The sequence below is a fragment of the Gamsiella multidivaricata genome (assembly GCF_025024155.1).
Source record: "Gamsiella multidivaricata strain RSA 2152 chromosome Unknown BC939scaffold_32, whole genome shotgun sequence".
Classification (NCBI taxonomy): domain Eukaryota; kingdom Fungi; phylum Mortierellomycota; class Mortierellomycetes; order Mortierellales; family Mortierellaceae; genus Gamsiella; species Gamsiella multidivaricata.
Genome location: NW_026251740.1, coordinates 369,072 through 379,060, shown reverse-complemented (window position 1 = coordinate 379,060; position 9,989 = coordinate 369,072). Strand labels below are relative to the sequence as shown.

Genomic DNA, 9,989 nt, shown 5'->3' with positions numbered 1-9,989 from the left:
TCAAAAGTTTCGCGGTTGAAGCCAGCAGCTTCTCATGGCTCTCAAGAGCACCCATGATTGAAACACCTCTTGATATTGCTGACGAAGAGCCATCTTCTGGGACGAGGGCGTTTTGTTCCGCGGCGTCCATTAAAATATCTAGGACTGGCGTTGTTGACGAGCCGCTCTGACCTTGGTCTCTGCCACTCACTGAGTCGTGGTAACCCTGCACCCTGAACCGATGGAGAATGTTTTGCTGGGTCTCCTTGAGCGCCGCAACCACCTCCTCTTCTAAACAAGTGTGCGTTGAAAGTTGCTGTTTTTGGGCCTCGCCGAAAATGGGGACGTGTCTGAAGCAGCTCCGGATGGACTTGCCTTCCACCTCGTTCCAGGCAGCAGCTATCATGTGCCATCCTTCGAGGTTGGACACCCTAAAAGACCCATCCTTCTTCGACTTCATGGCCTTGTCGACTGCCTTGGCCCTCCTCGTGTTTTTTTTTCCCTTGCTGGCCGCTTTAGGAGGCGCATTGGGGTCTGGCACTGGCTGGGAGGATTTGAAGACACGTAACTTTAGGATGAGATTACGATACCGCCTCTTGAAAACAGCAATGATTCCTGCGTCCAGGGGCTGTGTTACTGATGTCGAGTTCGGCGGCAGAAGCAGCAGTTTGATGTTCGGAAAATCGACACTGCACCGTTCTACCACTGCATGGCATGATGCATTGTCGATGAGCAGGACCACGCGCCGATCAGGGTCCTCCGCGACGATGTCCTGCTGGAACTGGCGCAGCCAGTGGGTAAAGGTATACTTGGTCATGTAATCTGCTCGCTTGTTAGTCTGCCGCTTCTGCGCCTGGGTATGCTGTGAAGTGGCCTCCTGTTGCTGGTGTTGTGTATTGCCAGGTGCGCCATCTTGTCCACTAGCGTCATGATGCTGTTGCTGGGCGACTGCCGCTGCTTTAGCTGCCTTGGACTTGCGTGGTTGCTTTGCAGTATCCCATGGCATGACATCCACCAAGCGCTGCAGCGTTTCATCTTTCCTGAAGCCAGAAGCAAGGTTTTCGCCTAAATGGATCCAAATATGATCAACATGGCATCCAGCATAAAAAAATAAAAATAAAAATAAAAATAAACCATGTCTCTCCTCGTTCCGAATATCAACTTCTGACAGGATACTTACTGAGAATAAAAGGCTTTCGCTTGTCGCTTCCTGTGGCATTGGTGCAGAAGAGAATGGAGACGCGCGATGCTGGAATGGCTGCTCCGGCCTTCATCTCGACATCGAGCGTCCAACTTGAGGTGGTCTGCAGGTAAAGGCCAGTCTCGTCGGCGTTGTAGATGTCATTCAGATCATAGGTCGCAAGAATTGACTTGAGACCCTCCACTTGCCCCGCTATCGCATCCCAATCAACCGACCCTGCCTCGCCCATCAGCTTATGAAACGACAGTCCCCAGGTGGCCTTGAAACTGGCTACCCAACCGGACGAGAATCTAGGCTTTTCAAACGTGAGTGGTCCATTTCTTTCCACAAGCAGGTCGTATACCTCTCCTGCAAGCAACTGTAACAGCCATTGATCTACCGGCACGTTCATTTTACGGAGACGTTGGATCTCCTGGTGAAGAATCGTCTCGACTGGATAAAACTCGCGGATGTGGGCTTTGGTGTAGCACCTTGTATCCAAAGAGCCGGTAGGCATTTTGTTGATAAAAGGCCTCATTTTTATGAGTCGGGTGATCGTTTTAGGTGGCAGCTTGTTAGCCGTCTCAAAGTCTTTCATTGATGGTGATAATTCTGGTACAGGATTGCCAAGCAGGTCCTGATAGCCTCTGTGAAAGATATCCCAATTGTCCATGATCCGCTTTTTGCTAGCAAGTGTCCAACTACCGCGACCTGCGTCCGACAATGAAGCGTCCTCGCTCGACTTAGGTCGGTCCAGCGCGTCTGCAATCTTAGGAAGCATGGGTAGAACGTGGTGAGAGGGATTATGGAGCACTGGTACTGGCGATGCTAGTGATGCTGGGAACGCTGGCGAGGATGAGGATGAGGATGGGGATGGGGATGATGGAGGGCAGAGTGCTACGAGCCTAGATATAGAGTACTCTGATTGACTGAAAATGCCCCTCCAGCCAATAGAATCGCTGGAATCTTTAGCGATCTCACTTTCGACGAAAAAAAGTATCGAAAATGAGAGAGGACTGTAGTAAGTATTGACAATGAAATTATAGAAAAAAAATGTCAGTGAATACTGCGCCTCGCTGCAAATCGGGATGCTCGCTTAAATACTCTAATCATGGTAAAGCAGCGCAGTTTGAATGCCCACGTTCCATTCCCCGCACCCAATGTCGCCAACAATAGTTGCTTGCAAATATCACTAATAAATTCTACATATCCTCGTGGGTTCTAGTTATCAAAAAAAAAAAAATTGCCTGCAAATATTTGCACGTTTGCAGCCAAACAGTTCGCGTGCCCGCACAGCATCAGCATCTGCACAGTTTAATCCGCTACAATCAGTAGAATCTCAGCGCAGCACAGGATCTTCTCCTTCTTCGAGGCTCTCAGCTCGGAGGCAAGGCCCAGCAGTTGCGATATTGCGGAATATGTGGGAACGATAGATCTGTGAAAAACGATATGCCCTTTTAATAGTGACAGATCGTACCTTACATAAAGGGAATAACTATGAATGCATCTAGTATAGGAGACTAGAAATACAGGAGGTAGTCTCAGAGGCACAATGCTCTTCATAAAGGACCGGTACCGAGTGGTAGCGGATTCAGAGAAATGGGGCACTTTATATAAGCAAGACAATATGGTGAATACACATATGTTGTTAATACTGCCAATACATTTCTTTATTAATGGTTAGGAAATTCTGGCTAGCGTAGCTGACGATATTCACTGTGTACGATACAATTTGCCGCGGACGCCTATTGAGCGCTCAGCTATCCTGATGTTGGCTCGCGCCAAAAGTCGGCATTATTTCGCTACTTGCGTCCGGAGTAACCGCTGTTGCCGCTGTTGGAGCTCGACTGGCTTGGGGGGGTATATTTCACGTAGCCGGTGTTCGGGTTGTTGTAGTAAGTCGAACCGCTGGTGTTCTGGTAGTAGTACGAGCCATTGGTGTTGGAGTAGTGGTAGCTTCCTCCAGGGGCGGCGGATTCACCGCGGTTGCAGTAATGGTTGCCCTGGCTGTTGGTACCGGAGTTACGGATGTTCGACATGGTTCGGAACTGTGGGAACAGAGAGAAAGAGGGAGGGAGGGAGTTGCGGATTGGAACATCGGAGAAAGAAGGGGTTTATATACCTCGCTGAGAGTGGCTTTTTGTCCAAAGTTTTTGGTCACTGCCCTCGGCGTCGTTGACTCTGCTGACATCGTTGTCAACCAATTGGACACGCGGTCAATGCTGAAGGCGCTGCCGTGCGTTTCTGACGTAAAGTTAATCTCTTTTTGCGCCATCCATCCACCCTCGCCTTGGATCACCTGGCCTTTCTCTTGACCTGACTGAGATGGGCAACCCCCTCTCTATCAGTGCTACCGAGAGCTAGAAAAACTCAGTGTCTTCTAGATGGAACTTGGTGGAACAAACTGCGGTGCTGTTCAGGACCTGCTTGGATTAATTCTGTCCGTACGGCACGCCTTTGCCTGGTGGCTCGTGGATGGGGCCTTCATGATATTGCTGAAGAGATTCAGTGCTGCGACCAAGAACGAGGGGGCATGCCCCCGTCACTCATATTGAAGCGGTTGGTGCTGCTGGAGGGGTGCGTTATGAAGGATGGCGGCATCGGATGGTAAAAAGAAATACAGCAATAACAATCCTAACAATCCACAGAAAAAAACGTGCTATAATCGGTGGTAGATGCGTTCTGAAGTTTATCTGATGCGTAAAGCTATACCGGTCGATAAGCACCAGTCGACAAATACCGGAGTATATGTATGTTATATCGAAATACATCAGAACCGGGTTATTGTATTGACATGGATGTACTGTAAAAGGCAAAGAACTGAGATGAACGGTGCGCATGTTGCGTCTGCATAAGAGAACACAAAGAAAGTAGGGCCATGCATTAATGGATTGTTTACATGTACTCTAGCCTCTTGTTGTCATGCCGCTGCCCATTTCAGTGAGCCATTTAGGCTCTCGCATGCCCTTAAATGACAGGCTCTTCAGATAGCCCTGTCCAAACGTCAAAAAAGGTTTATGGCGTACCGGAGGGACTGGACCTGAATTTGTTTTTTGTGCTACACGCATTATGTGCGGGCCAGCATTCGCAACGCAATGGGTCCTGAAGCACAGGTTTCCTTGCGTGCTGTCGCTTGGACAGGCGGCCATGTGCAATTGAAGCCGCAGATGGATGTCAAATGTCATGTCTTGTCAAAGACAGGAGAGCGAGATGCGGATGTCCAGCGGAGACTTGGAAAGACATGTGGAGCGTGCGGTTGATCTGCGTCGCTTCGTTGCCAGGGCCAGGCTGGTGGGTTGCTGCCGCTCAGAGGATGCTCGCTTCTTCGGAGTGTGACACTCTTGTGCTTTTAAGTTCCCACTTCACCCCCACCTTGCTGCAGCAAGCGGCTCATTCCACTTCCATCCTTCTCCACAAATCCCTCCGCCCCTCCTCCTCATTCCTCATTCCTCATTCCTCATTCCTCATTCCTCATTCCTCACTCATCTCTCATCATTCCTCATTCACGCAAAAAGTTAATCATGAACAACACTGGCCACGACCACCACAGCAGCAACAACCACGAACTGTCCTACTCGGACGAGGACGACGACCTCGTCTTCCAGGACAACGATGACGACGACTTCGAGATGTCCTACACCAGCACCAGCAACAATGCCCGCACCCACACTGCCCACAACCATCCTGTCTTTCGGGGTAATGATCCCAGTATCTCCTTCAGTCTCCACAGCGTCAACGGACACACCTCTGCATTCCACTATCCTGGCACCAACACCTACGACAACGCTCTAAGCAACTACAGCAACAACACCGACAACTCCATTGCCGCACACACCACCTCCTACATCAGTACCAGCAACAGTACCGCCGCATATCCCAATGTCAACACCAAGAGTGCTGCAACCCCAGACCAGCCCACAGAAAAAGTCCGCAAGAAGCCTGGACGCAAACCTGGCCCGTCCTGTCCTGCGCTGCGCAAGGAGCAGAACAGAGCAGCACAACGTGCCTTCCGGGACAGGAAGGAGCGACATCTGCACCAACTCGAGAACATGATCAAGGATCTCAAAAACCAGCACTTTCTCGTAGTCAGTGCCTATCAGCGTGAGGTCCACCAGCTCAAGGCTGCAATCGAGTCCTTGCAAAGCGAGAATTTTTATCTCCGCGAGGTCGTCTTTGCTTTCGAGTCTGCTTTGAGCAAAGGCAACCATGTTGACATTCTCAAGGACGTCAAGCATGAGCTGTTCCGACGCCATCACGAGAGCCGAGCAGCCTCAGCCTCAGCCAAGGCCTCCTCCCCTGCTCCTTCTACCCCTGCTACAACCGCCACGCCTGCCACTCCTGGCACACCAGGCACTTCTGCCACTCCTGCTGCCGCTCCTACAACCCCGCTCTCGCTCGCCAATCATCCGTCCCCAGATGCAACAACCCCCATATTATCCTCGTCAACGGCGCAATCCTCAAATACTCCGGGTCTCCCTACTTCTTTCAGCGAGAATAGCGGCGGTAGCACTATGGAGATGGTAGAGGATCATGCCGCACAGGGCGTAGCAGCCGAGGGCCACTCTACAGCTGAGGGCATTTATTCCTTGAACGGCGATATCCTTTACAAAGCACCGCCGCTCTTCATACCCGAACACTTGGACGACGGCAAACTAGCAGCACCAACCATGTCACTCGCACCCCTTTCAGTACCACGGCCAGCCTACCGTCCTCCAGGCACCAACTTGCCCAAGCACACGGAATACACAAAGCACCCGACAGTGTTTGATGAGCTGCAGTCCTCGCTCTTCCCGCCAGGCACGTTGGAGTCATTGCATATCAACATGGCGACACCGCAGGAGGTCGTGAGCGATGACTCGCTCTTTGCAGAGCCGATGCAGATGGAGGACAGATGTTCTACGACAGGATCAGGAAACGAGGACGGTCCGTCTCCGTGTTTGATTGCCTCAGAGCTGGAAGCATATAAGGACGAAGATGACGAGAATGAGGAGTTTGTTAACAGGGTTGCTATGACTCTGGGGATTAGAAGAGAATCTGTGCCGAAGCATCGTTTGCAGAAGGAGTTCCGGGTTCTGGCCAAGGCAGCACCACAATGTGATCCGGACATCGACCCTAAAATCTACCAGCTGCCGCACGATCGTCGCATCGACTATATTCCATGCCCGAAACTGCGGGCGCAGATGATTGTTCACCAGAACAGATACAGCGTGGACGAGCTTTTCCAGGTGCTGATTGACGGGGCGATCTGCCATGGCCCGCCCCTGCGCAGGGATAGCTGGCAACTGCCTGAGGCCTTTTTCGAGCGCTTTGGTTTTTTGCTAGGCCCAGAATTGGAGCGCATTCGAAATAAAACGTGGCCTCCCAAGTTGGCGTAAACCTGTACTTTTCTTTTCCACTTTCTACATGACCAGTAATTGTCCTGCTTTTTGCCTGTATGATACCATGTCTCAACATTCTATTTACGCCTAATAAAAAATGCCAAAATAACAACATCCAAACAAAATATGGGAGTGACAACAGGTAAGGATAATAGAGTAGAAAGAGTTCTTTAGTTCAGATGCGATTGTAGACAGCGTATTCGTATTTGAATGCGCCCTCTTCTATGACACCACCCTCGACAGGTTCTTGAAGGAACTCCTCCAAAAACGCATGCGACTCTTGACTGGGCAACAGCTTGTAGACCGACTCTTTGATCTCGGGAAAGAAGGTGTCGCATTCGAGCGTAGTCTGGATGCGAGTCATAAAGATGTGGGCACAGTCCTTGGATTGAACGCCTTCGTTGTAAAGTTGAGCACCTCCGATGAGAAAGATACGATCGATCCGAATCTGGCTATTAGAGACGGCTGGCACGAGAGTAAGCGGTGCAGGCATGATTGAAGCGAGGGCAACAGCTGCTGATTCTAAAGCGCTTTCAGAGGTTGTGGAGGGCTGTTGAAGAGATCCGACCAGATCCAGTGCGGCCTCGAGGGACGGAGCCAGGGCAACAAGCGGATTGTCCTTTTCAGGCTTGTCGCTGTTAAGAGTGAAGAACAAAAGGAATGAGTCCAAGTCAGCCCAGCTCTGAGGGGGTTATTTTTTGTTCAGACACGATAGCACAGCGGTGCCACCAGAACCAGCCCGGGACACGCGCTCGGATTAAGATCAACAGGACTTGCTCGAGATAGTGCGGGTTACGGGTGACAATAACATTGAAGCGAGAGCTGAGGGGGCGAAACTTTGGAGGAATGGACTCCCAGGTGCGCCTGCCCATGATACAGGCGTTGACTCTAGTGGCGGGACTGCCTGGAGTGTGTTGTTGCTGCTGTTGAGCAGAGGCCTGGTCAAGGGTCTTGGAGGTGATCCTGGCAAAGAAGGCCATGTCCTTGCGCAGACGCCAGGGCAGGCCGCCCTTGAATCCGATGCCGTTGGCCAGATCTGCAGCGACGACGATGGTGAAGGGTCGCATGGCACTCCGATGCTGTGTTGGTGAGGAAAAGGAGCGAGAGAGTGGATCGGATTCAGAAGAGAGGGCGATGTGTGCGGACCTGTCACGTTCCAGCGCACTCAAGGAGCTGAATGTGGTGTAATCTGGAACGTGCGTAGGCTGTTCTAGTGCGCCAGTCTGGTGTGCAGACTCGTGAGTCTGGTGTTGTGGACTAGCGAGGCTGGTGTGCAGACTAGTGTGGAGTCTAGTGTGGGGCGGTCCAGTGGTGCGCGGGTGTGTAATTCGACCTTGCCACCAATCACATTCCGCAGGAGAGGCCCTTGAAGACAATTGGACCGCAGTCGATAAAATACTCTCTCTCTCGCAGTTCCTCCCCCCTCCTCTTCTCTTCCTTCTTCCTGGTCTCACTCCCGTCCCTCTTCCCTACCCTCCGCCTGAGCACCCAACTCCATCGCCGCATCCGACCCCCCATCCCTCCCAGCCAACCCCAATCTCCATCCAATCATCAGGAAGAGTATACCAGTCGAACCGCCACTCCTCCCCCTCATTCAAAAAGGCCAGTGATTCGGTAGTCTCCCATCCCAGACACAACTACCATGGCCTCCACACTCCCTCCCGCGATGTCCGCACCCGCGCCCGCACCCGCACCAGTGCCTGCCTCTTCCCCTACAGGCGTCCCCTCTATCTCTGCTGCCTCGGCCCAGACCGCACCCACAATTCCGAACAAGAAGAGAGCCCAGAGGAAACCTTTCAACAAGAACAGGATCAAGGATAAGGACCGCCAAGACAACGACAGTAACCAGGACAATAACATGAGCAAGGAAAAGGACAGCAACAATGACAAGGGCAAAGATCAGACCAGGACTTCCAATAACAATTCCAATCGGAAGAAGGATGCAAAGGACATTAAGACCCACAAAAAGGATAAGGACCTTGTCAAGGACGGGAGCGGGAACGTTACTGCTGCTGTTGTCAATATCGACTCAACCACCAACACCAACAACGATGGCAACAGAAGGAAGGATCCCAAAGCAGCCAAGACCCTCAAGAAGAACAAGAGCCCCGACAATACTTCGAATGAGAATGCCTCTGTGTCTGTGTCCAATGTCAACGATACCACTGCCAACAACAACAGCAACAACAACAGTGGTGGCAACAACAGTGGTGGCAACAACAGTGGTGGCAACAACAGGAAAAAGAGCACGTCGTCAGCCAACAACAACCAGAGCAAAAAAAAGAGCACCAACGCCAAGGAGCCCACAACAATTTCTACGTCTTCTGTCGGTGGCACGGACGTCGCCATAGGAAATGACAACGCCGAAACCAAGACTGAGAAGGGCCCTGTCCAGACCAAGAAATCCAAGGAAAAGGAAAAGACGTCTAGCGGCAAATCCAATAAGAGTAATGGAACCAAGCACGGAGCCACTAGCAACACCAGGCCGAGAGATGGTAAGCGTGCCCAGGATACTGACCCTGACGCCCGCCAGAGCAACACGACCGCTGCTAGGCGCCAAGACAGCTCCATTTCTAAGGAGAAGAAGGGCAAGGACACTAAGGACACTAAGGGCAACAAGGGCAACAATAGCACCAAGGGCAACAATAGTACCAAGGGCAACAATGGCAACGACGACAAGCACAATGAACCTTTCGAGAGTACTACCAAAACTCAGTCATCCCCTAAGGATGGTCGCCCATCCTCGATCACTTCGTCTTGCTCGTTCGTGACCTCGTCGTCTTCGCTTTCGCCAACATCACCAAACTCGCCCTCCCCAGTATCATCCTCGCTCGCTTCTCCCCTGACAGCGTCTGGCTCCGCGGTGTTCGGCTCTTTGTCGGGCGGCAAGGGCTCTTTCACGCCGGGATCGACAGCGACACCAGTTGTAATGGAGTCTCGCAATCATGCGACTCAGAGTAAAGGCAACAGGAACGAAAAGCTGACGTCCATCAAGACAAATGTCTCTCGAGATGTCCCTTCGCCATTCTCTGCTCCAGTGAGCGGCAGTGGGTCGTTTGTTCATTCGTCTCCCATCACCTCTGCGAGCCCTTCCGGTCGCCGTTCCTCGACTCTGACGCCCCTCGATAAGCTTAATCGATTCGGAGGAGGACTTACAACCGTTGATGAGTCCTTGGAAAGACAGGTCGACAAAGGTAGAGTAGACTCATCCGCACATCACTCTGCTGGTGCTCCCAAGCGTCGACATTCCCGTAGCTTGTCTATGGCAGAGCAACTGGAGCAGCTCACTCATGAGACCGGAAAGGAGGGCAAGGCAATCGAGTCCCTGCAAGAAATTATCAGTGCTCTAAAAAGCCTGCCTCCCACCAACAACCACGGAGAGGAGACATTAGCGTTCGAAACAACTCGCCATGAGAAGCGTCTTTCTGTGTCCTCCTTGTCCTCAAGGAACT

General features: G+C 51.8%; 5 protein-coding genes across 5 annotated transcripts; 1 reads left to right on the top strand and 4 right to left on the bottom strand.

Moving 5' to 3' along the window:
- Positions 1-2,803: 2,803 nt before the first annotated feature.
- On the bottom strand, positions 2,804-3,313 carry BC939DRAFT_451570 (uncharacterized protein). The gene has a single exon (XM_051555688.1). The coding sequence runs from the start codon at positions 3,196-3,198 to the stop codon at positions 2,962-2,964; it is 237 nt and encodes a 78-aa protein (XP_051412337.1). The 5' UTR covers positions 3,199-3,313; the 3' UTR covers positions 2,804-2,961.
- BC939DRAFT_451569 (uncharacterized protein) lies at positions 3,314-3,932 on the bottom strand (the record flags this gene model as incomplete). Its single annotated transcript, XM_051555687.1, has 1 exon — positions 3,314-3,932. A coding segment is annotated over one exon (191 nt), but the record flags the coding sequence as incomplete, so codon positions are not given.
- A 572-nt stretch (positions 3,933-4,504) lies between these two features.
- Positions 4,505-6,662, top strand: BC939DRAFT_162090 (uncharacterized protein). The gene has a single exon (XM_051550301.1). The coding sequence runs from the start codon at positions 4,681-4,683 to the stop codon at positions 6,532-6,534; it is 1,854 nt and encodes a 617-aa protein (XP_051412335.1). The 5' UTR covers positions 4,505-4,680; the 3' UTR covers positions 6,535-6,662.
- Positions 6,663-6,712: 50 nt separating this feature from the next.
- Positions 6,713-7,778, bottom strand: BC939DRAFT_423878 (dihydrofolate reductase-like domain-containing protein; the record flags this gene model as incomplete). Its single annotated transcript, XM_051553134.1, has 2 exons — positions 7,306-7,778; positions 6,713-7,067 (listed from the first exon to the last, which is right to left on the bottom strand). The coding sequence occupies exons 1-2, from the start codon at positions 7,602-7,604 to the stop codon at positions 6,713-6,715; spliced, it is 654 nt and encodes a 217-aa protein (XP_051412334.1). The 5' UTR covers positions 7,605-7,778.
- Positions 7,779-7,875: 97 nt separating this feature from the next.
- BC939DRAFT_451564 (uncharacterized protein) lies at positions 7,876-8,775 on the bottom strand. The gene has a single exon (XM_051555686.1). It carries the CDS (start codon positions 8,395-8,397, stop codon positions 8,128-8,130), a length of 270 nt encoding a protein of 89 aa, XP_051412333.1. The 5' UTR covers positions 8,398-8,775; the 3' UTR covers positions 7,876-8,127.
- Between the last annotated feature and the right edge of the window lie 1,214 nt (positions 8,776-9,989).

Coding starts and splice junctions, on each gene's coding strand:
- BC939DRAFT_451570 (XM_051555688.1), bottom strand. CDS start 3,198: ATGTCGAACATCCGTAACTCCGGTACCAACAGCCAGGGCAACCATTAC.
- BC939DRAFT_451564 (XM_051555686.1), bottom strand. CDS start 8,397: ATGTTATTGTCCTGGTTACTGTCGTTGTCTTGGCGGTCCTTATCCTTG.
- BC939DRAFT_162090 (XM_051550301.1), top strand. CDS start 4,681: ATGAACAACACTGGCCACGACCACCACAGCAGCAACAACCACGAACTG.